This window comes from Pithys albifrons, chromosome Z (genome assembly GCF_047495875.1).
Source record: "Pithys albifrons albifrons isolate INPA30051 chromosome Z, PitAlb_v1, whole genome shotgun sequence".
Taxonomy (NCBI): Eukaryota; Metazoa; Chordata; class Aves; order Passeriformes; family Thamnophilidae; genus Pithys; species Pithys albifrons.
Genome location: NC_092497.1, coordinates 41786444 through 41810578, shown reverse-complemented (window position 1 = coordinate 41810578; position 24135 = coordinate 41786444). Strand labels below are relative to the sequence as shown.

The 24135-nt window shown below is 45.2% G+C and overlaps 2 protein-coding genes across 4 annotated transcripts in view; one reads left to right on the top strand and one right to left on the bottom strand.

Annotated features, from left to right (window-relative positions):
• Positions 1-8106, bottom strand: part of ECPAS (Ecm29 proteasome adaptor and scaffold) — a 59003-nt gene extending 50897 nt beyond the window's left edge. Inside the window, exon 1 of one of the 3 annotated variants that reach the window (XM_071579962.1) lies at positions 8021-8106. In XM_071579962.1, coding sequence (XP_071436063.1) covers positions 8021-8042 — 22 coding nt within the window. In that variant the 5' untranslated portion in view covers positions 8043-8106. Of the gene's footprint in view, positions 1-7013; positions 7464-7663; positions 7960-8020 lie in introns of those variants that run through there. The other 2 variants (XM_071579961.1, XM_071579963.1) reach the window with 2 other exon arrangements.
• A 2580-nt stretch (positions 8107-10686) lies between these two features.
• DNAJC25 (DnaJ heat shock protein family (Hsp40) member C25) lies at positions 10687-18600 on the top strand. The gene is made up of 4 exons (XM_071580774.1): positions 10687-11010; positions 11953-12105; positions 13997-14467; positions 17039-18600. Exons 1-4 carry the CDS (start codon positions 10729-10731, stop codon positions 17159-17161), a joined length of 1029 nt encoding a protein of 342 aa, XP_071436875.1. The 5' UTR covers positions 10687-10728; the 3' UTR covers positions 17162-18600.
• The last annotated feature ends 5535 nt before the right edge of the window (positions 18601-24135 follow it).

The following is a 24135-nucleotide window of genomic DNA, read 5'->3' as shown; positions in this document are numbered from 1 at the left end:
CAAAGACAGAAGCAATTATATCTTCCTTTGTAGGAACAGGCTGTACACCTGAAAGCACAAGAACCAAGCTAGAGTGAAGATCAAGACCTATTGCTTGAGGGTACATTTGATGCTCACAGGATTATTCTTGGGGCTTCTTGACAGAAGCTAACCTGCCCAGCACACAACTTTGCATTGGGGTACTTAGGTCACCCAGAAAATCTGTACAAAGTTGTGCAAATGTTGGCTGAAACAGTTACTGGGTTGCTACCATTAGTTGATCTCTCCTCTAAAAGACAGCACTATCATCAACAGGAGTAAGATCACTAGTGTGAAATATAGAACATGTTGCTGTACCTTAAAACACAAAGATCCTGCTATCACTCTGCAAAGTTGCAGGAGTGTTGCAACAAATTCACCCTCCTCTAGCCAGCAGGTCTACTCCCCAAAGCCAGGAAGGAACGAACAAACAAAAGCACTTCAAAGAAATAGATGGAAACCAAAATCTTCTGCAAACAGCTCGGGTGCAAGGGCTCAGGACCACCTGTCTTTATAAAAATAAGGGAAAAGTCCTTATTTTAAGTGCCAGGCTGTAGTTGCCCCAACAGCTACACTAGAAGCGTAACGAAGCAAAGCCTCCATAGCAACAGAGGTATTCCCAACACCTGGACTGAGAAGAGTCCTTCTGCTTATGCACAGGATCAGGAGGAACTGTTTTTCATCCTGCAGCAGTGCAGGTCAGACCCACAGGCAGCAAGGACACCCAGGGCTTCTGATGGGCTAAACGTCTTGAGACACCCTGCAAGGAGGAAATCATTCCCCCAGAGATTATCTGAAGTGACCTGTTGCAACCTGAGATTAGAGGGACAGCGAGGAGAAGCCTCCTTCAGCAGAGGAGGGTCACTGAGCTGGCTGTAAAGGGCTACAGAGTGGGGGGGAAGAGAGAAGTGGATATGGCTGGAACCAAACTGAACAAAAGGGATGCTACAATGCAAATACAGCTCTAGCCAGGACACCTACGATGATGTACCTTCAGAAGCTTTTACTGTCGTATTCTTAAAACCTGTGCTATTCTTGCACCAAGTCCTCACAGCGTCATTCCTCCTCTGCCACATGCAGATTAAACATAAACATACCATTTCCAAGATTTCATTTTCGGTTGAGCAAATGTGACATGCAGCTGAAAAGACACACAACTATGGAATTTTACTATCAATGAAACCCCAAGCCAAAACTCTACAACACCTGTAATGTAAACTGAGTGGCAAGTCAGTCTCTTGCTTCAGACAGATTTCACAGAACAGTTAGGATGTCTGGCAGACAATTGCTTCAGAACGTTCATCTCATTGTAACTTTTTATATAAATCCTAACAATTTATTTCTCTCTTCATCTTCTTTTTTTGTGTCATACTTCACCGCACTTGCTCCCCTGCCAATGATCTCCCACTCCAGGACATCCTTGGTGTCTCACAACCCCATCAGCACCAGGGGACTACTGAAGACACACCAAGCACCTGAAATGAAATCTTTTACCCAAAAAATGAATAAAATTATCACATCTTTCCCCATGGACCTGGAACTCCAGCATAACACTGCAGATCCACCATGCTCAAGCAAGACAGCTGAGGAACCTACCCAACATATTCCTTCACACAGCAACAGGTAAGACCCAAAAACAAGGAAAAGCCATTTCTGTTAATCACTGGACTACACACACCTCTCCTGAAAGGCACAGAAACGAGGCTGTAAATGCCCTCAGAAAATGCAGCAATGCACTAAATTAGAAGCATCTACCCCACTTCCTGCTTCCTCTGTTATTCTGCTGTTAAAAGCAACAGCAACCATACTACTACTGCTACTAACAGAGCTCAGGAGGACAAAGAGCTACCACCATGTTTACACTGCCTGTGAGATACATCTATTACTTTTCTCATAGCTCAGCTGCATATTCAGTTAAGCCCTTATACTGTCATCAGTTATCCTCCCCTTAACCATACGAATGAGAAGACTGCAGCCAATTCAGGGACACTGGCTGCCTGGCTGTAGGTAGGAAACTGGTCAGGAGTTTATCAGAGCACTCTCCCATGCTGCTGATGCAGGCTGTATCCATAGCAGCAGGACAGGAAAACAAAGAGATATAAACTCCCTCAAGTATTGCACATTTTCTTCACAGTTTTCATTCCAACAATTAAGACCATCTTTTAAGCTGACAGCTTGCATTACAGGAAAGAATAAACGCTGGAGATTTAAAGCACCACACACAACAATCCAGAAAAGTCACTGAGGATGAAGTATCTCAGCCTCAGAAGCCGTGTCCTTTCTCTCTATGTGTTGCAGACCTGATGGTGGGCATGGGGCAAGTGCCTTTCCCTCTTATGTCTCCTCACAGCCTCCACCCAGCCTTCCTGTCCAGCCTATGCCAGCGAGCAAACAACCATGCACCAGACATCAAACACAACAGAGGGTTTCCTCACAACCCCTCTCATTTCCCTGCATCACACACTTCACAGGTATAAAGCTAAACCCTTCCCCATCTGGTTCTACAGCCCCTACTGCTGGCTGTAAAACCACACAGTTGAAGTTTTGGGAGGGAACCAATAGGTTATATGATAACAAATATAAGTACAGCAAGAGATCTAACTTGGTTTACTACATACCATGGAGAATGGGGGATGGTGGGGAAAAAAAACTGCTTGAAAAAAGCCTAGCAACTGCAATCTACCACAGCTTGCCAGTAAGAGCACTCAATTTAACTAGGAAGTTCTGCATATCTCACTCTTTACCTCTATCAATCATCACTGAACTGTCAGTCATCACTGTCCATGCAATGACACACTCCCTTTAGTTTTTCCTTCTGAAAGTTAATATGGTTAAAGAAAATTGTTAAACTTCCTGGAAGAAGTGAAGAGAGAAGTAATGGAGGAATGATATTCAGCAAGGATAGCTTTATCCCCAACTAAAATACCATACTTAAAGATATCTGAGATCTTACAAAGGCTTCTCTTCCCTCAGTCTCACAGACCTAAATTTCAGATGAGGGCTGAATATACTATTTCCTTGGTACTGGTCCCCACCTACAGCACCCTCCATATTAGCCAATTCCAAATGTTTATATAATTACTTCCATAGTCAATCCACTGCCATTCAGCTTGGATGAACATGAGGTTGGGGGGAAGCACACACTATCAGAGGCAAAGGACTGACTTTTAACGCAGTCCAGAGGACTGAAAAAACCCAACAAACTACATTACAAAAAGACTGTGATTATTTTATTTACACTGGTGAGAAAGACAAAAGCAAAAGGGAGAAAGAGGGAAAGCAAGGAGACTTCACTGGAAACAACCAGAACGCCCCATTTTCCAATCCTGCAGGGCTCTACAAAAACCTCTCCAAGAAGAAACAGGCACAGGGATCACCGAGATCACTAAGAGCATTCTGGACTCACTCCATGTTAAGAGCCTCCTGTTCTGGCAGGGATTGTTGGAAAAAATAACATGAAAAAGATTAAATCAGCACATCACTGAATTCGTAACTTTTGGTATACTCTTGCAAGTTTCCCTTTAAAAACACAAAAGGTGGACATAATTCTTTGAGAAGAAAGATGATTCCTATGGCACTGAGAATCCACCTACATCTGTGTCCCAACCATTGTCACTGTCAGACTTGCCCACTTCATTACAAAGCACCTGAGAAATTATGTCTGATTTAATTAATAACTAGTCTTAGAAACATCATATATGTGTCACAGCTGGGACAGGTAACATTTTACTATGGATTGAAACAAAATCCAATACAATCACAAATTAAGTGCATGAGTAGAAAAATTAATACTAAGTAGTTTTACTTTTAAAATAAATACAATTAAGTTGACACAGAATTTTGAACAGTTATTTTTGTATTTTGGAACATTAACTTCTTTCCATACTGCTGTGTAGCACTTTTACACAATATTTCAATTTTTGTGGCATTCTCTTGAGGAAAAAAAAGGTGTTTACAAGAGGACAAACAAATATGGAGAACTTAACAACAAGCATTGCATATGAAGAAGACAATCCCTTTCACTGAATGTAAAAGAAACAAAGGGGCAGGAAAACAAGATGTACCTTTCTTTTCCTGTTTCCAACAGCAGTGTCTAATTTTTGTGAACAGACAGTGTATTTGGAATTTGAAATCTCCAAGTTACCATGGCAATGCAGGTACCTATCTGTGAGAAAATGCATGTTTCACTTCTGGTTCCTTCCAATCTCCACTTAAGACTACAAGGCGGAACAGAGGTTTCAGTAGTTGGTAACATTGAAATGCAAAAAAGAAAAATAGCTTTCAAAACATAGACAATGTACAAAATTCTAAGAGAAAGCCATATGGACAATAAGACTCTGACTTGGTGCCTTATGAACTTCCAAATCCTGAAACACTGCCCATAAAAGGGTCAGAGTTATTTTAAGTTTTGATGCTTCAGAACTGACCCTATAGTCTCCCAAGGCAACAGCAAAACCCCAGTTTGCTCACAGAACCAACATGCCCTTTCCCCCCAATCGGTAAATATAAATATCAGAGCTTGCCAAAGGTAATAACTGAGAGAAAGACACAGAAAGGATAAATATAGGGACAAGCAGTGAAATGGCTGCCTCTATAAAGCCAAGAACACAAATAGTTTGTTTTCATTATTTTAGAATCAAAAAAAAGAGAAGGGAAATGCCATTAACAAGGGCTTTATTGAGGTAGCTATGCCACTGTTTATCCACATTTTTATGGCAGGAATCTTCTCTCAGCTCAGCCAAGCACAGCTCCATGTCGAACTAGCTCCCTCTGGCACTTACAGATATTATGCACAGCACATCAGGTGTTCCACACAGACCCCTCGGCAATGTGTATTTCTGTACCCGAGTATCAAGTAAAAGACACCACTCCTTTCATGAAAACTGACTCCAGAAACTGCTGGGGCTAGCTCATGTCAAACTAGCTGCACTTCATAATTTCACTGTTAACCACTAAAGCATCTGAGGAACTAAAAAGAAAGTCCAAGTCCTCTGCAAAACTCTGTGCATGAAGTCAGAATTTGACTTTACTTTCCTGAAAAGCATCTGTTTGACAGATTCATGTGACTGCTACAAAATGAATAATTTCTAGAACTGTTTCACTAAATCAAACAAAACTCCCTGAAATCCTTCTCCATTCCCCAAACTCTGTAGAACCATTACATTTCACTAGCATCCGCCCACCCTTTCTCCAGAAGGCCCTACATTAAACAGAGTCCCAGGTAATCCAACTTCACCTCCTGGATGACAGGGGTAGATTAAGGGGTAGGTCCCTGTTAAGCGAAAGTTCAAATACACCCTTTGGTCTTTCCAGAACGAGCCAACTGTTTCTGCACTATTCTACAAGCTGAAGAAAGAATAAAGCTCTTGTCTGCTGTGCAACTACTAAAATAGGAGTCAAATTCTTATTCAGATGGTATTAGACTCTGGGAGAAAATACATCTAGTATGATTACAGCAGCAAACAGTGAGTCAGGAGTTCCTGGTGCTATTCCTGGCTCTCCCAGTAACTCATTGTGTGCCTACAGTCAAAATATCGTAAGTGAGCACTTGTACAAGTGAGCCACTCACAGGCTGTTTTACAAGGTCTGACTGGAAAGGACTGAGAAGGCCTGTTGGAGGGAGGAATAGATTATCTTTTTTTCTATCTTATTCTTCTGTCTTACAGAAAAGCTTATGTAAAAGCTTGACTAGCACACTAGAAACCAAATATTTGCAATATGCCAGGCACAGGTTCTCCATTTGAGTGGCTGACTACTGCCACTCAAGATTAACTTGCCTCTCTGTCCTCTGAACTCCTACAGCTTCAGGGCCAATGCACTGATCTCACATTAATTTTTAAACTTGCCATATCTTATGCTGCCTTCAAACAATCTGCCCTCTAAAACAGTGAGCACCCATACACAGTGTCTACACAAACTGTACAGTCTATGTGTTTCACTGGGGCTATATAGCAAAGCTTCCTATAGCCATGTGAATATAAACCAAGAAAACCTGTTTTCCAATCTAAAACAAATAGTAATTACTCTTATTATTTTGGGACTACCATCATCCTAAAAAGGTTAAGGATTTCTTCACAAATATGTCGAAATTTAACTATTTAAACATATAAAAAGACAGCAACCCCACACAGAAGATTAGTTTCCCTCTCCTTCTCCACATGAAGTTACTCTCTTTTCTATTAGCTTTAATTATTTTTTAAGACTACAGTACTTTCTTTTCAGGGACAGATGAGGTACCAGGGGAAAAAAAACAAACCAGGAAAGAAATTCTACCCCCTATTCAAAGAAAAAATATTTCTAACCAAACCAATAGAAGTCTCTCAATTTTGAAGGATCCAGTGGTCAAATAACCTGAATGACAACATGTAATTATTAATTTGAATCTCAGTATTGGGACAGCTAAACAGAAAGGGCTGTGTAGCAACAGGCACATGGCTGAGCACTAATTTTTTGCAGGATTAGATTGGAGGCTGGGAAGCTAGATCACACAAAAATAAATGCCAAGAAGTTACAAGCAAGAGAGCTCACACTGACTGGTTTCACCACGGGGAATCACTTTAGCACTGTAAAGCTGACAACAGAATCTCTTGGATGACAGCAGCAGCGAGAGCTTTCACTGCCATTATTACAATTTATTCCAGCTGTCAATGGAACGGCATTTGAGTCCTCCAGTTCAAGGATCACTGCAGGATTAAGATCCTCTTACTCCACCATGAGATCCCAGCTACATAAAGGACATCCTTCGCATTATCATACGCCTTGTTCTGCTTAGCCTAGTTCCAGTAACATCTAACAAAGAGCAGAGCCAAGATGCTGTCTACACAGCAGCTCACCATCACATAACCTGAACACACATCAGACAGAAATGCCTTAGTACTGAGAGCCAATAGTACAAATATCCTTAAAGCATTTCTTCTGCCCTTTCTCCCTGGTGACTGCCAAGTACTATTTCAGGGCAACCAAAGGCCCTCTCGTTCAGCTGAGTCATATGTTACCTTGCTATTAACTCTTCACGGCTAAGGACCAATTCTATGCCAGGGCAGGAACGGCAAGGAAAGGAAAACCGCCTTTTTTTGAAGTTCCACAGGCCTCTCCAAAGAGCAGCTGATCGTGTGCTGCCCCGGAGCCTCTGAGAAAGGGGCCTGGGGGTGACAAGAACACAGGGACGACCGACCGCCGCCCCGACCGCCCGGAGGCTGCGGCAGCTCCGGCACCTGCGGCGCTGAGCGGAGCCAAACACAGGCTGGCACACGCCTCGGGCTGGGCCGCCCCGGCTGTGTCTGCCCGCGGACCCTCACCCCGCTCGAACCAGGCGGGGCGAGAACTCCGGCGGGAAGCGGCGCTGCCGCCTATGCCGGTGCGGGGCCGGGGCCGCTCCCTGCGCCGGGGGTGCCGCCGCCTCCCCGCAAGGTCACGGCTGGCGGCGGAGGGCACACCGCGCTACCCGCCCAGGGGCCGCGGCTGCGGAAGCGCCGCCGCTTCGGTTTCCGCTTCCCGCGGGGGCCGCCCAGGGCCGGGCCGGCCCCACCGCTGTCACCGCCCGGCCGGGCCGGGGCCGGGGCTGAGGCCGGTCCCGCCGCAGAGGGATCCGCTGCGGGGAGACCTCGGCCCGCCCCACTAGAGATCCCCGCGCCGCGGCACTTACTGAGCTCGTCCTGCGCGGCCGCGGCCATGTTGCCAGCCGCGGAGGGAGGGGAGGCGGCGAGACACGCTCCGCACCTCCCACCCCTCGCCACCGGCACCGGGCCGGCGGCCACCTCCCGCCTCCTCCTCTTCCTCCTCCTCTTCCCCTTCCTTCCCCCCTTCTTCTTCTTCTTCTTCTTCTCCTCCTCCTCTTCTTCTTCCTTCTCCTCCTCTCTGCGGCTCCCCCCGACAGCGGGAGCGCCCGCCCTCCAGTGTCACCGCCGGTTTATATTTAGACAGAGAGCCGCCCGCCCCGGCGCCGCCCGCCCCCGCCCCACCCGGCGGCCCCGAGGAGGAGGATTGCGGGGGCAGCACTGACCGGAGTCCGCGCTGACCTCCATGGCGGCTCCGGCGGCGCACCGACGGCACCAGAGCGGCAGCGGCGCCCCCGCCCGGCCGTGGGAGCGCCTGTGGCGGCGAGACCCGCCCTCGGCCCCGGCCACGCCCTCGGCCCTGGCCACGCCCAATTTCTGGCCCCGGCCCCGGCCCCGGCCCCGGCCCCGGCCCCGGCCCAGGCTGGCGCCCCCAGGCTGATCTATCCCAAAGCCAGGAGCTGCGGGATAAACGTACTCCGAGAAATTCTTTGCGTGCCGTTCTGGGCTTGCTCAGCCTGCGAGAGAGAGCTGCGACCACTACACAGCGTGTTTATCCCAAGCTTGGCAAGACGCTCCAGCCGAGGCGCCCCTGGGGGGGATCCCTCCCTGCAGCCCCAGGGCCAGTCCTAGGGCAGAAGTGAGTCCAGGTGACAGGTGTCAGAGCTTCATTTGTGTAGTGAGTCTGGCTGAGATGGAGTTCATTTCCCTACAGCAACTTTCAGTGCTGTGCTTTGCACTGGTAGCTAGAAAGGTGTTGGTAGCACTCCAGTGTTTTGGCTATTGTTGAGCAGTGGTGCCAGAGCGTCAGCACTGTTTTCTCCAACATTCCACCCTCCATCAACAGGCTGGGGATGGGCAAGGTCCTGGGAGGGGACACAACTAGGCCAGCAAACCCAAATTAACTAAAGGGATATTCTATACTCTATAGGATGTCAGCTCAGATATAAAAGCAAAGAAAAGGAAGAGAGAGCATTCATTGTTTACAATGTTTGTATTCCAGAGCAACCTCTATACATGCTGAAGCCTTGCTTCCTTGGAAGTGGCCAGACATCACTTGCTGATGGGAGAGAATAATTTTTTCCCTTTTTGCTTATGCATGCACAAACTTTTGGTTTTGCTTTAGTAAACTGCCTTATCTCAACTTCTTTTCCATCTTACTTTTTCTCCCCTGTCCACACGAGAAGGGGGAGTGATAGAGCAGCTTGGTGGGCAGCTGGTGTCCAATCCAGGTCAACGCATCACAATTTGTTAAGCTCAAGGTCTGAAGAGTTGACTGCCAGCCTATAATGCTGAGAGGCTGGGTTCTAATGAGCTGCAAAGAGGTAGCAGGGTTTGGGGTTTGTTTTTTTTTCTTTTTGAGGAAGCAGACTTGGGACCCATCCACCTCTCAAGGGAATAATAAGGCAGAAAGGAGATAGGCAGAGGATGTCAGGCACATGGGAGGCACACTCCTTTCTAGTGTAAAAACAGTACATGCTCACTGATGAGCTGAGCATTTTTGTGGTGGATATTTACAGCATCACGCATATTTCTGGCTTTCCTGGGAAGGATCCAATGCCCAGGTAATGTTCCTGCTGGTTACACAGGAGTAGTCTTCCTTTCCAGGAGAAGTATTTACGTAGAGTAGCTCACAGGCCTGCTGTCACAGCCACCATCCGGGGGAGCTATGCATACAGAATCACAGGATCACGGAATGGGTCGGGTTGGAAAGGACCATTGGAGGACATCTCGTCCAACCTCTCTGTTCACATAGGATTATCCTAGAGCACACAGCACAGGATTGCATCCAGATGGTTCCAGTGAGGGAGACTCCACAACCTCTCCGCACAACCTGTTCCAGTGCACAGTCACCTGCACAGTAAAGAAGTTCCTCCTCATATTCAGGTGGAACTTCTGTGCATCATTTTCTGCCTCTTGTCCTATTGCTTGGCCCATTGTGAAGAGCCTGGCTCCATCCTCTTGATACCCTCCTTTCTGATACTTACAGACATTGGTGAGCTCTTCCCTCAGCCGTCTCTTCGGGCAGCGGCAAGAGGAGTGCCCCGCACAGGCCCGTGCAGTGACAAAGCAGTTCACGCCCTGGGGATAGCTGGTTAAATTGTGTCAGACCCCACGCCCCAAGTGGCCAAACCCTGAGCTTTGCCAGAGCAAGCCCAAACCAGGCACAGTCTCAGGGAGTACTTTAAAGGGTTCTTCTCTGGAAGAATCACAAAATCACTAGGGTTGGAAGGGACCTCTGAAGATCATCTAGTCCGATCCTTCTTCCAAGGCAGGGTGACCTAGAGCAGGAATGTGTCCAGGTGGATTTGGAATGTCTCCAGAGGAGGAGACTCCATGTGCCTCCCTGGACACCCTGTTCCAGTGCTCTGCCACACTTAGCGTAAAGAGTTCTTCCTCATGTTTATTTCCATTGCTTCTCATCCTATCACTGCATACCACTGAAAAGAGTCTGGCACCAGCCCCTTGGCACCCACCTTTGAGACATATTTGCATTATATCTCAGTCTTCTCATCTCTGGACTAACCAGGCCCTGCTCCCACGGTCTCTCCTCTTCAGAGAGATGCTCCAGACGCCTCATCATCTTTGTGGCCTCCGCTGGACCCTCTTCAGTAGCTGCTTGTCTTTTTTGAGCTGTGGAGCGCAGGATTGAACACAGCACTCCAGATGTGGCCTCAGGAGGCCCGAGGGGCAGGACCACGTCCCTCGAGCTGTTCCCAGTGCTGTTCCCAACGCGTCCCAGGGTGCTGCGGGCGTTCCCGGCACCGCCGCCTGACAGCGAGCGGCTGTGAGGTGTCAGTGCGAAAGGGCTTGTCCTGTTGCTGGGCTCCGCCGAGAGAAGCGCGGCTCCGTCCTGCGGACACCCTTCGCGCGCGGGCTGTCGCGACCCGCCCCTGTCGCGGCGCGCCACGCCCCTGCCGGCACAGCGCGGGACATGGCGGCGGCGCGGGGCCCGTGGGCGCCGAGCCTGTGGCTGTGCGCGGCGCTGCTGGTGGTGCCGCGGCCCGCCAGCGGCCTCACCGACGGGCTCTACTGCGGCCGCCGCGTCTGCTACGAGGTGCTGGGCGTCAGCCGCCAGGCCAGCAAGGCCGAGATCGCCCGCGCCTACCGCCAGCTCGCCCGGCAGTACCACCCCGACCGGCTCCGCGGGCGCCCCGCGGGACAGGCCGCGCACGAGGAGTTCCTGCTCATCGCCACCGCCTACGAGACCCTCAAGGTGAGAGAGCGGGACCCGCTGCGGCCGCAGTCGCTCCGGTAAGCAGGGACGGGGGCAAGCCCCCACACCGCCCTCGGGAGCGGGAGCCAGGCCGGCAGGGCGGGATGCAGGGCTCCTGGAAGGCCCTATGTGGTCAGGGTTCGTTCTCTCGAAATCTTTATTTATCTATTTGTAAGGAGCCGACTGGGCTTTTTCTTTGAGGTACACCTTTAAAGTAGGAGTGACTGGAATAGCATTGGGATCGGTAAGGGAAGGCTTATCAGGGCAAAAAGTGTGACCTGGCAAAGATGGAGCCCAGCAATGGAAGAGAGAGAGCTGTGTTTTAGGGCTGCAAGGGATTAAAAAGGGAAAGTTGTTTAGTTTTGTTGGTGTGGGTATTTTTTAATTGGGCGCGGGAGCGTTGAAAGGAATGCAGTTCAGTCAGTCAAAATTAAATTTCCCATCCCGCAATTATATGGGGGGAAAATGTCAGAGAAAATGAGAACAATGAGGTTTTGAAATGGACTTCGATTGGACAGATTCCACAGCCTTGTAAACTAATTCTTAGAAGTTTTATAAAACAATTTCCTAATAGGTTTCTCATCTGAAAACCTTTTCCAGAAAAATATTTCTTAACTCCAGTCCATCTGGACTTTCTGAAGTTAAAAGTACTTATTATGTGGATTTCAGTTGCTTGTCTATTTTCTCATTTTAAATTTCTTCATGCAGTGCCTGCTTATTCATTTTAAGTCTACATGTGTCCTATGTGCACGGGCAGGTAAGTGTGAGAACAAAATTGGAGAATGCGAAAAAAGGACCAAAGATCTTCCTCTGTGCTTCATACACACTGGGTTTACCAGTTTTACAGCAACATGGTCATTAATAAGATGTAAAACACAGCTGGAATAGAGTAAGTGAACATAGGAATCTGAACCTGGATGTATTTTTCATCTCATCCTGCAGGATGAAGAAACACGTAAAGATTATGATTACATGCTGGATCATCCTGAAGAGTATTACCGGCATTATTACCACTACTACAGCCGGAGACTGGCACCTAAAGTGGATGTCAGAATAGTGATCCTAGTTACTGTGTGTGCCATTTCCGTGTTTCAGGTAAAAGTTCATGTTTGCATCATACCTGAGTTTGTAAACAGGAAGAGATACAATGACACCTCTCATAATGTGCCATTCAATAAAAAATTAGGGGGTCTGTTCCTGTCTGCTGTAGTGGAGTTCTGTGTGGTGTTCATAACAATCCTGAAGTCAGGATGTACTGAGTAGATTTTTGACTGTCTTTGGTACCTTGAATAAAAGTAGAGATTAGTTTCTTTTAATTTCATTGAGACAAGTGCAGCTTTACTGCAGAAGTTACTTAGTTCTTCCTGGCAGGCTCAGACTAGGCTGTTCCTGAGTACAGGTAGGACTAGAGCTCCAAATATCGTGTGTCAGTTTGACAAGATGCATAAGTAATTTTTTAAAAAACAGATTAATTGCAAACTAAATTGAAGACTCAGTTCAGAGAGATAATCAGGAGTTTACTAAGTTTTGAATCTTACATCTTTAACTCTTTAAACACCACTGTGATGAAGTCCAGAGAGAAGCAAATTCACTTCAGCAGACTTTAATCTGAAGGTGGTAGATCCAAGGTCAAAAAAACCAGCCTGTGTCTTAGATGAGAAAACTTGTGCTGTTGCTCACATGTATTTAAGAGGAGGAAGATGCATAACTGTTCTTCTGTTAGGTTCCTGGTTCAAACATCATTAAAAATAGCCAAGAAGTTTAAGATATGAAAATGCTGCATAGTCTGTGGCACAGATATCTCACTGTTAGTGGGATATTGGAAGTTAAAATAAAACCCCATGTCAATCAGCACTTGAGAGCTTGAAATAATATGTTCTAATGGCATATACAACCAGATACCTAATTTCTCTGACTGAGTTCCAATGGCAAGTTTCATTTCATATCTTAGTTCTTAATTTGGCAGTAAGTGGAGACGCTGACTTTTCTTAAATGCACCTGCTCGATGATTGCAAATTCAGTGTAAGCATCTGTGTAAACTCGTTTGCGCATCTCACTTTCTGTTGTTTCAGCTTTTTGGCCTTTGCTAAGGTTGTATGATGGGTACATACTTTGTCTTGGCAAATGAGGTGAGATGCATCATTGTTGAAAAAGCTGCATCACAAAGATGTGTTTGGATGTCTCAAGAATGAAAGCAAGCTGCTAACTTTTTCCCTCTTCTGCTTGTCTGGTTTCTTCCATGATTTCCTTGCCTCATCTCTGGTCATTTACAAGGTGCTGGAAGGGAACAGCATCAGCTCTGAGCTAGTCATTGGGCTCTTCCTGTCTTCAGAAGGAAGCGTTCTTGGGGTCGTGCTGTGCAGGGCTGGGAGTTGGACTTGGTGATCCTTGTGGGTCCTTTCCAACTCAGGGTATTCTATGATTCTGTGTTCACCTAGGAAGTATATTTTTATTGAAGTTCAGAGGGCAGTTGGAGTTCAGAGAGGGATATTGAGTCTTGTAAAGTGAATCCTGTCGGGCTAATGAGATCGTCACATACTTTAGCCATGTTTAAGGAACTGTTTTAAATGGGTAACAATTTTATAATTACATGTGTGTATATTGGTTACTTTATTTGTAACTCCAAGGAGGAGGAGCTTCTCAGTTTGGCTGATGTAGCCTGGTATTAACCTTCAGGAGTTTACTATCTTCTCATGAGCAAAGCTGTTCAGAACAGTGTCTCCTTGTCCTTGCTCATTGCTGTAAATTGCTGGGAGATATACTTTTATGCATCTGTTTCCCAAGTGCTTTACTAAGTTCAGAGGAGTGATTACAGCTTCTGTAATACCACAGTAGTACTGTTATCCTTGTTTTTACCCTTACTGTAATGTAACTGTGGTTAAAGGTGTGTGACAGCATTATCTTTTTTTTTCCCCTGGCAGAACTCCAAATAGGAGTATGTCTGTATAAAAATAAGGTTTTTATTTTTACTATTCTTAAATTACAGTTCTTCAGCTGGTGGAGTAGTTACAATGAAGCTATCAACTACTTAGCTACTGTGCCAAAATACCGTATACAAGCTACTGAGATTGCGAGACAACAAGGTTTACTCAACAAGACTAAAGAAAAAGGCAAGAACAGGCGGTCTAAAGAAGAAATTCGTGAAGAAGAGGAAGAAATTATCAAAGACATTATTAAAAATAAAATAGATATAAAGGGTGGTTATCAGAAGCCCAAGATATATGATATCCTTCTATTTCAGATCCTTCTTGCTCCTTTTTACTTGTGCAAATACCTAGTTTGGTACTGCTGGTGGATTTATTGTTTCACTATTAAAGGCCAAGAGTATGGTGTGGAAGAGAAGCTGTATATCATACGAAAGTACATGAAAATGTCTCAGTCTCAGTTTGACAGCCTAGAAGATCATCACAAAGAGACCTTTCTTGAACGGCAGCTGTGGATACGAGAGAACTATGAGGTGGGTAGCTCTGGTGGAAAAACTTAGGTTTGTTAATCTGTTGGTCCCAGAGTAAGACCAGCTGTTTTGTGAAGGTGCTTGGGGTGGGTCTGTGCGAGGCATTGCTTCAATTTCAGCTATTGCTTTCTAAATTGAAAACTGTCAGAAAACCACTCAGTGTGTTTTCTTCAACTTCTTATGCACGTGGTCTGGTGGACAACAGCTCCGGACTATGCCCATGGGTATAGGAAAGGATTTGCTCAGGCAGGTGGACATCCATATGTGCGTGCAAGATTTAGTTGAATCTGATGGAAGGATTTCTTATAGCAATGTGGTATGACAAGTGTATTACAGTAGGCTGAAGACTGTTCTCAGTTCTCCAAATAGCAATAATTTGTAGTAAGAACTACCCAGATTGTACGAAACTCCTACTTCATCAGTCTTCTAAGCTGTTAATTCCTAGCTCAGGGCTTTTGTTGTTGTTGCTGTTGTTGGGTTTGGGGTTGGTTTTTTCCCCCCACTGTCCCTTCATAGTTCTTTGACCTTCAATGAGGCAGAGACTGTACCTGCTGTGCTGTATACCTACTTAAGTAAGGCTGGTATAAGAAATAACGGTGGCCACAGCAGCTACTCTTGTCATGGATAGCAAATAGTCAATATAAAATTAAGGTTTCTGTGGGAACAGTGAAAGAACATTAACCACAGCATGAAATTTGCAGTCCAGAATGATTTGGGATGCTATGGCAGATTGACAAAACACTTCTCCTGTTCCACAGAGGTGCATCTGTTGTCCATCTGGGTGGGAGGTTTCTAAAGACACTCTTGAGAATACAAACTTGGCCTGCTTAAGGGGAAGAGAAGATGCTACTGCTGCTGCTCTGCATCTGCTGGGAAAAGAAATGGGGTAGTGGCAGGATACTAAAGATAAGAGAATGCTGCTTCAGAAGAAGACAAGGGTGTATTGGTCTACAAAACTGAAGAGGAGAAATAGTTAAATAGATACTAATGTAAGAAAAAGATTAAATGGCAGGTACAGATGCATGTTCAGTTAGGGTGGGCTTGCTAGAAAACAATCTGAAGTGCAAAGATTGAGTAATGCCACTAGTCAAAGCAGATGTTATATGGATAAAGTAAGATAGGATGGGTATCCTGTTGTAGAGAGAAAATGTCATGGTTTCTGATCCATGGTGTTCTTAACTAGTGGTTTGGTCACTGAATATAGAAGAGCTGCATTTGCCACAAGTGAAGTCTGTTTAACCCACACTTGTCTCCCATGGTGGCCAGCAGTTGATTATCAGCGAAGAGTACATGAAAGTTGCACCCTGTAAAGTAGTGTTTATCCAATATAATTTGCAGCTTTGGGACTTTCTGGAAAGGAAATGGCGTCTTTGTAGGTAATTCTTTAGTAAGTTTTTCTTTAATAGACTTACCTATCCACCTGAATGCCTTAGAGCTTTCAGTGTCTGCTGGGCCATCTGGTCAGGAGTTCATCAGTACATGTAGAAGACAGGGTATTTTTGAATCCGTATGGACTTCTGCTCACTCCAGTATTGGGCTCCCTTGGTTTCGTGTACCATGAAAACATCCTTACTTGAAACTTAGTCATGTATTTTCTAGGCTGAAAAACATGCTCTGAGTGTTTCTCCCCAACAGTTTCTCTGTTTTTTGATCACTGGAGATGTCTATCTGCATATTGCTCTGTTTTTCAGTGTCCTTTTAGGAAAGATCAAGAATTCAATACATGGGTGAATCATGGAGCTCCACAGTATTTTTTCTGTTTCCTAACAGTTCTTCACTGGATATTGAACTGGTGTATTTATGTTGCAATCTATAATATTTTTAAAATCTTGTTCATGCATAGCAGAATTTAGTTGACTTCTGAGCCAGGAGAAGTCAGAGGACACTGAGATGACAGAAACTTACGGTGTTGAGACTGATGCTGGCTTTATCTACATAAACTGCCTTCCAAAATAAAAATGCAGATGCTGTTGCTTTTCTTCTTTTTTTTTTTTAGCATAATTGACTTTGCTGGTAATTGGAGATTTCATTACAATAGCACCTTTTCTTGAAAGAAATGTAATTATTTGTCTTTGGGAACTGCAAGTGCTTGATGCAGAGATCCTAACTTTGCTGAGTACCTTAATTAGGAATAAAAAGTTCCATAGCGGTATTCTGTTAGGTTATGACTTTGAAATGGGAGAATGACTAAACTGAAGAGCTGAACAGCTGCAGTGAACTGTTCATATGCTGAAGAGAGACTCCAAGTTTTGCTTTTGGGCCATTAGTCATTACTTACTATATATTTTATTTTGTTGAATGCATGAGCATCTAGTTCTTTAGGAAAAAAATGGTTTTGAAGGTTGCAGCACCATCTTACAAGAAGGTGGTTCTACTCTCAGCAAAAGCACAAAGTATCTTGATTACAGCTCTTGGGCTCCGACATTTAGTGTTGGTCGAGATCTGTTTCCATGTTGCAATTCAGACCTCTGTAAAAGAATAAACTGGAAAATGGTTGAAGTATAAACACACCTTGCTGCAGGTTCACCTAAGCTGTTTCTTCAGCCTTATTAAAAACTTCTATCTGTTCATCAGGTCTATAAACGAGAACAAGAGGAGGAGTTAAAGAAGAAGATGGCCATGGATCCCCGATGGAAGAGATATCGACGGTGGATGAAAAATGAAGGACCTGGAAGACTGACTTTTATTGATGATTGAAAATTGCTAAACAAAATATGTTCTAATTGAAAGTGATTTGCAAAATTTTTCATTGCATCGTTCAGAGTTTTGTCTGCTGTGACTTAGCAGTAATCTAAAACTCAGGAATTATTAAATCAGGCTGAAGCATAATATAGGTTTACCATTTTTATGAATCAGACCTATTAAACAGGCTCAGCTCAATGTATATATACCATTTACTTGGGGATATCAGTGTGGAATTCATTATTCCAAACAATGTATTTTTGCTAGATATTTCATATTCATGATCAGTGGAACCATAACTCTGGTCTGAAAATGTTCCTAGTTCAATCCTTGAAAGTCCTGTTTTTCCTCTTTAAACTGAAAGGTTCTTGCAAATGGACACTGGGAATGCTTATAAAGGATTCCGAAGCAAGGACCATTTTCTGTTTTCCTCTCTTTCCTCCTACTTTTCAATCTAATTTCTAAGATGGCAAATTGGGGTTTTTTTGATGTAAACAGTATGGGGCTTATACCAGACTACTGCTATTCCTGCTCCAGTTCAAAATGGATTTTATTTTTTGTGGGAATAAATGATGCATGATTGGTCATCATCGTGATGCAAACAAGCCTTAATTCTTTGTTCTACAGAGTAATTAATTAAATAGTATGCATAGGTATTTTGTGTTTGTTGTTTCACCTTGTATGTTGGATTATACCTGCTTGTTCAGAACAAGTATAGCCGTGAATATTAGTCTCCTAAGTGTGACATTTCTTTCACCAAAGTATTGGTTAAAGGGAAAAATTACCCTTTTGTTAAAAAGGACAGTTTTGATGCCTTATGTAAATAAAAGTTTATATATGCACACTGAATTTGTTTTAAACTCTAAATCTAAAAGTATTCAATATGTTTATTTCTTCTGGTCAGATCTCAAAGTACTTAGAATAAATGATGCCTAACAGCAGACTCTGGTTTCCTCTGTAACTCAGCCGAGGTCAGAGTTTCCATGATTTCCTGGTAAAAGGGATTCTGTTACCTTACTTTTCTTCACTGATTTTATTGGGGAAGGGCAGATGGGAGCAAAGTCTTTCTCCTGTCACCACATCTGTTAAAGCAAGCTCCTCAAGAGGGAACTGCTGAAAATAGTGCCTGATTAGCTGCCTTCTATGGAGGTTGGTTTTGAGAGTGCAGCTTTTGAATGTGCTGCTACTGACAAGGCCCACAGTAGCTGTGTTTTAAAATGTATATTAATTTTTGAAGCAAGAAGTTTCTGAATCTGCAAATGTGACCCATCTTTACAGAAGAGTCTTCTCTACGCTTCTTTTGCTAGTTTACCTTTCACGCACTTTTGGAATGTTGTCTCAGTTTTCTGTTTAAAATAACATATATTCAAAAGCATGGTAGAAGTATTATGCCTGTGCAAGAGTAAACTTAAAGAGGAGCCACTAGGTTTTCCCTTCGTCTCTGTGGAATGTAGTGTAGCAATAAACTTAATTCACCTTTTATTTAATTGTCAATTCATATGTAAAAGCTGTGAAAGAGTAAGCTGTGCTTGTTTTCATGGAGTAATCTTAGGGGCACTGCAAAGATGCTTATAAAGTCAGAGACCACAGCTTGGGTATTGCTGGTTCATCCCCCAAAACACAGTGTCCTGCAAGAGTGGAAGGGAGAAGATTAAGTTGCTGTGATAGAAACACAGAATAAAGCACAAATAAAATGGTGTTGATTATTAATTAAGTTATATCTGAAAGAGAATGAGGCAAGTGTGTGCAAGAGGATCTAAACCTGTGGCTGCAGTTTCACAGGTTAACAGCTCTGCTGCTGCTGTTGACCTTGTGCCTCATTTTGCTCCATCCTTTCCTAAGCCAAGAATTTGGGTTATGCAAATACACAGTCAAAACACAGATCTGTTATCCCTTTTTGCCTGTCTTCCTTCTAATCATGATTAATTTCCTGACCTGACACTACAGTGGGAAATCAGTGCAATGGAGGTACAGTCCCTTCAGAGAACAGAACTGTCAGGAGCAATGATGTTTTCATTTTTTTAACTGTGGCCTGACACCAAGTGAGTGGAGAAGTCAGCAGATGTTGTACAACCTGCTAGAAATGAGCCATTTTGCTGGCTTAGCTTGGAGTTCCCTCCTTTCTCAATATATGAGCCCTTTAACGAGATGCAGGCACCAATTCATGGAATGCAGCAAAAATTTGCTGGGCAGTGACAGTCACATCTTTGTGATAGAAAACCCTGGTGTGTCTTTCGAAAGCTGTCAGCACTGTAGGGGCACCTCATTAGCTGAGGCTATTGAGCATTTCTAGCCTAACACAATTGTTGTACTTCTAAATGATGTCTGTTGTCTGGGCATAAATTTTCAGAGACTGATGAGAGTTACAATATTGTGCCTAATATGGCCAATGTAGATTGAAGTGACTTCAGAGAGAAGTGTCTGCATGAACAAGTGTTGCTGGTACTGGGCCGTGCTGAGATCACGACAGGGAAGAGCATGACTAGGTAATAGGACCTTGGAGAAAGTTCAGCAGGCTTTGAGGTGCAAGCATCTTGTCCCTAAAGAATCATAGAATCATTTCCAAAAGAATGGAAAAGACTGTTAAGATCACCCCGTCCCAACTATCAACCCAGCACCACCATTTTATTCACCACTAAACCATGTTACCAAGTGCCATATCCACAGCTTTTTTGGGCACTCCCAAGAATGGTGATTCCATCACTTCCCTGGGCAGACTGTTCCAATGCTTTACAACCCTTTCCATGAAGAAATTTTTCCTAGTATCTAATGTGGTACAGACTGGGGTCATTTCTTCTTGTCCCATCACTTGTTACGTGGGAGAAGAGACTGACCCCCACCTCAATCCCCTTTCAGGTAGCTGTAGAGAACAATAAAGTCTCCCCTGAGCCTCCTCTTCTCCAGGCTAAACACCTCCAGCTCCCTCAGCTGCTTCTCACAGGCCTTGTGCTCCAGACTCTTCACCAGCTTTATTGCCCTTCTCTGGACATGCTGCAGTGATGTCTTTAAGCAGAATTCTCTATCATTAAGCAGAATTCTCTGAATCTTTGAGCAGAATTCTGTGTCCCTTCCTTTGATCTCTGTTGCAGATGGAAGTTGATGGTGTCGTTCTCACCTTTAACCTTTTTTTGAATGTGTTGCTTAATGCTTAAGGAAAGCTTTTGTGGTTTATGTCCTGCTTGGCAATTGGAGCTGCAGATCACATCCAAATTAGCACTCAAGCTGGGGTTCTGTGTGTCCTGAGCTGAACTTCACTCAAACTGAGTAGAGGACCTCTCCCCAAATGACTACCAGTGACTATCAGCGACTACCAGAGACAGGCCCATGCAGATGCAGTATACAAATATTGCATCAAGCTAAGCAAGCTAAATGAGGCATTAGATAGGTGGTCACTATGTACTACATAGGTGGGTTTATGTAAATTTTAGTGTTTAAATTCTTTCTACACCTTGGTGTGCTTGATTTGTGAAAGAACTTCCTCTTTGCACCCTATGCAAAATAAACAATATCTCCTTTCTAAACTTAACTCTGTTCATGTTTAGAGAGTTCCTAAAATTCAGCAACACCAGCACCTCAATGTCTTTCTTTCAGTGAGGGTCCCAGAACTGGGCACAGGACGTGAGGTATAGCCTCACCAATGCTGAGTACAGTGGGATGATCACTTCCTTGTCCTGGTCATCACGTTATTTCTGATACAGGCCAGGATGCCATTGGCCTTCTTGGCCACCTGGACACACAGCTGGCTCATGCTCAGCTGCTGCTGACCAGCACCTCCAGGTCCTTTCCTGCTGGGCAGCTTTCCAGGCCACTCTTCCCCCAGCCTCTAGCACTGGATGGGGGAGCTGTGACCCAAGTGCAGCATTTGGCCCTGTTTAACCTCATACAATTGGCCTTGACCCATTGATCCAGCTGTCCAGATCCCTCTGCAGAGCTTTTCTGCCTTCCAGAAGATCAACACTCCCACCCAGCCTGGTGTTGTGTGGTAAGGGTAAACTTGTTTCTGGGGAGCCCCATTGGTGACTGGCTGCCAACTCGATTAAACTCCATTCACCACCACTCTCTGGGCCTGGCTATCCAGCCAGTCCTTACCCAGAGAAGGGTGCACTCATAAACACAATGAACCGCCAGTTTCTCCAGGAGAATGCTACAGGAGACAGTGCCAAAGGCTTTACTGAAGCCCAGACAGACAATACCCACAGCCTTTCCCTCATCCTCTAGATGAGTCACCTGGTCATAGAAGGACATCAGATTGATTAAGCAGAAACTGCCTTCCACAAACCCATGCTGACTGGGCCTGATCCTCTGCTTGTTCTGTCTCATGTTCAGAGCAACCATTTGAGGCTACAAGCTTCATCCCACTGACTTTTTAACAAGCCATCAAACAAATGGCTGGCAAACCTCCGTGAAAAAGTGAGTGGACTTATTTATGGTCACTAGTGAAGTGGTGATGAACAATGCTGGGGAAGGATGCAGCAACACTGGCAGCAGCTGCCAAGCGGTCTGAGCCGAACAGCTGCCTTTGAGCAGAAGAATATGTTTAGAACTCCATCCCTGTCAGTCTCAAAGGCCAAGCTGGATGGGGCTCTGAGAAACCTCATCCAGTGGGTGGCACCCCTCCTCAGGGCAGAGATGGTTGGAACTAGGTGATCCTAAGATTCCTTCCAACCCAAACCATTCTTTGAATCTGAATTCCCTTTCCTCTCTTCTTTCCCACCTCCACTCATTTTTTTCCCCATCACTTCTTTGCCCCCTATTTCGCGCCTCCCTTTCACCCCCTTCCTCCATTTTTCCTGTCTTTCCCCTTTTTTCTCCTTTTCCTCCCGGTTTTCCTCTTTGTACCTCCTTCTCTTTTTTCCTTTCCCTGCTCTTTTTTCTCTTTTCCTTTTTTTTTTCCTTTCCTTTTGCTTTTCCTCTGTGTGCCTGCTTTTTTTTTCCTTTCCCACCTCTCTTCTCCCTTTTTCTCTTTTCCTCCCCCCTCCTTCTTTGTTTTGTGTTTGTTCTGTTTTGTTTCGTTTTCTTCCCTGTTATTTTTCTCCTCTTCTCCGGAGACACCCCCTTGTCGCGGGGGAGAAGTTTGCGTGCCCTCATGAGGTTGAGAGCTAAGCTGGTGGTGGTTTGTGTCGCTGGTAGGGTCTCCCATGCCAGACAGGTCTCAGCTGAAGGGTCAGACAAAGTGTGTCCATGGGCAGGATGGGCTCGCTAGCCGTCTGGCAACCATCCTAGGAGAAGGACAACTCCAACCCCAAACCCGGGCAGATGGAGCTCGCTTAGCCCTGTAAGGCCATCCATCTAAGAGAAGGATACTCTAACCAAACCTACGTCCTGAGGTATTTGCTGTCACTGTCCAAGCTCGCTAGGCCGTGACAGATGAACCTCAGGAGTAAAGGGTGGGGCCAGTTCTGCGCACGCTGTGCCTCACCTAAAAAATCCATTGCGCAGGCTTGAAGGGTTCACCCACATTGCAAAGCCCTGTAGCGACAGGTGAGGGTCAGAAACGGCAGGTGATAGGAAGCAGCTGGAAGCCGCAGACCCAACCCTGCATGCAGGCGGTTCAGGATATGGGTCATTAGAGACTTGATCCCGGAGATGACAGTCTCTTGCGGCAGCATCCTGAATGACCAAGCAGCCTTTTCTAGGGACAGCACTGCTTGCTCCACATGGAGAGGGGTCTGGAAAAGATGGCCTACACAAAGCTCATCTCCACACCCGGTTGGATAACCGCAGCCAACCGGCACCTTCCATGCGGTCAAACAAAAACAAAGAGATTTCAAAGGCATACACCTGCCTGCAAAGGTGTGCTCAAACTAACACTCACATGTTGGAACATCAGAACCATGCTTGATACTGGGGATAGTGGACGTCCTAAGCATCGTTCTGCTCTAATTGCCCACGAACTGTCATGGCTCAACATCGACACTGCAGCTCTCAGTGAAGTTCGTCTTCATGAGGAAGGCAGCCTTAAAGAACATGGTGCTGGCTACACACTCTACTGGTCAGGCAAACCCAAAACCGAAAGACACCTTTCAGGAGTTGGCTTCATGATTAAAAACTCCATTGCCTCCAAACTTGAAAATCTGCCAACAGGTCATTCCGATCGCATTATGTCCTTACGCCTCCCTCTACACAACAAGCAACATGTTGTTCTTTTTAGTGTTTATGCCCCAACTCTCCAAGCTGACCCAGCGGAAAAAGACAAATTCTACACCGACTCGTGCTGCCTCACTCAAAATGTTCCTGCAGATGATAAGATCATAATCCTTGGTGACTTCAACGCCAAAGTAGCTAAGAATTCTGAAGCCTGGAAAGGAGTCCTGGGCAAGCATGGCGTTGGAAACTGCAACGACAACGGACGCCTCCTGCTAGAGTTTTGTGCAGAACGGCAGCTCACCATCACCAACACTATCTTTCAACAGAAAGACAGCCTGAAGACAACCTGGATGCATCCTCGATCCAAGCACTGGCACCTCATTGACTATATCTTAGTACAACAGAGAAATGTTTGCGATGTCCGTCATACTCGAGTGATGCCGAGTGCAGAATGTCAAACAGACCACCGCCTTGTTCACTGCAAAATTAACCTCCACCCCAAGCCCAAACCTAAGAGAGGTGGCATTCCAAGGAGGAGGCTCCAAGTCAGCAATCTTCAAACAGCCACAGTGAGAGACAGCTTCCAGGGAAACCTTCAAACTAGACTTAAAGATAATCCCATAGATCCCTCTCCTGAAGCACTTTGGCAACATATTAAAAGTTGCATCCTGCAGTCCTCTGAAGAGTCCCTAGGGGTCTCCTCCAAGAAAAACAAAGACTGGTTTGATGAGAACAATCAAGAGATCCAGGAATTGTTGAAGAAGAAGAGAACTGGTCACCAAGCACACCTTGCTCAGCCATCTTGCCATATAAAAAAAAGCCGCCTTTCGTCTTGCATGCAGTAAGCTCCAACAGAAACTTCGAGACATCCAGAAGAAATGGTGGCTCAACCTAGCAGAAAA

Bases quoted from the DNA above. Each gene is read 5' to 3' on its own strand.
- DNAJC25 (XM_071580774.1), top strand. From the start codon at position 10,729: ATGGCGGCGGCGCGGGGCCCGTGGGCGCCGAGCCTGTGGCTGTGCGCG. The intron at 11,011-11,952 runs GTGAGAGAGCGG...CTCATCCTGCAG, and splicing joins CCGCCTACGAGACCCTCAAG to GATGAAGAAACACGTAAAGA. The intron at 14,468-17,038 runs GTGGGTAGCTCT...TCTGTTCATCAG, and splicing joins GGATACGAGAGAACTATGAG to GTCTATAAACGAGAACAAGA.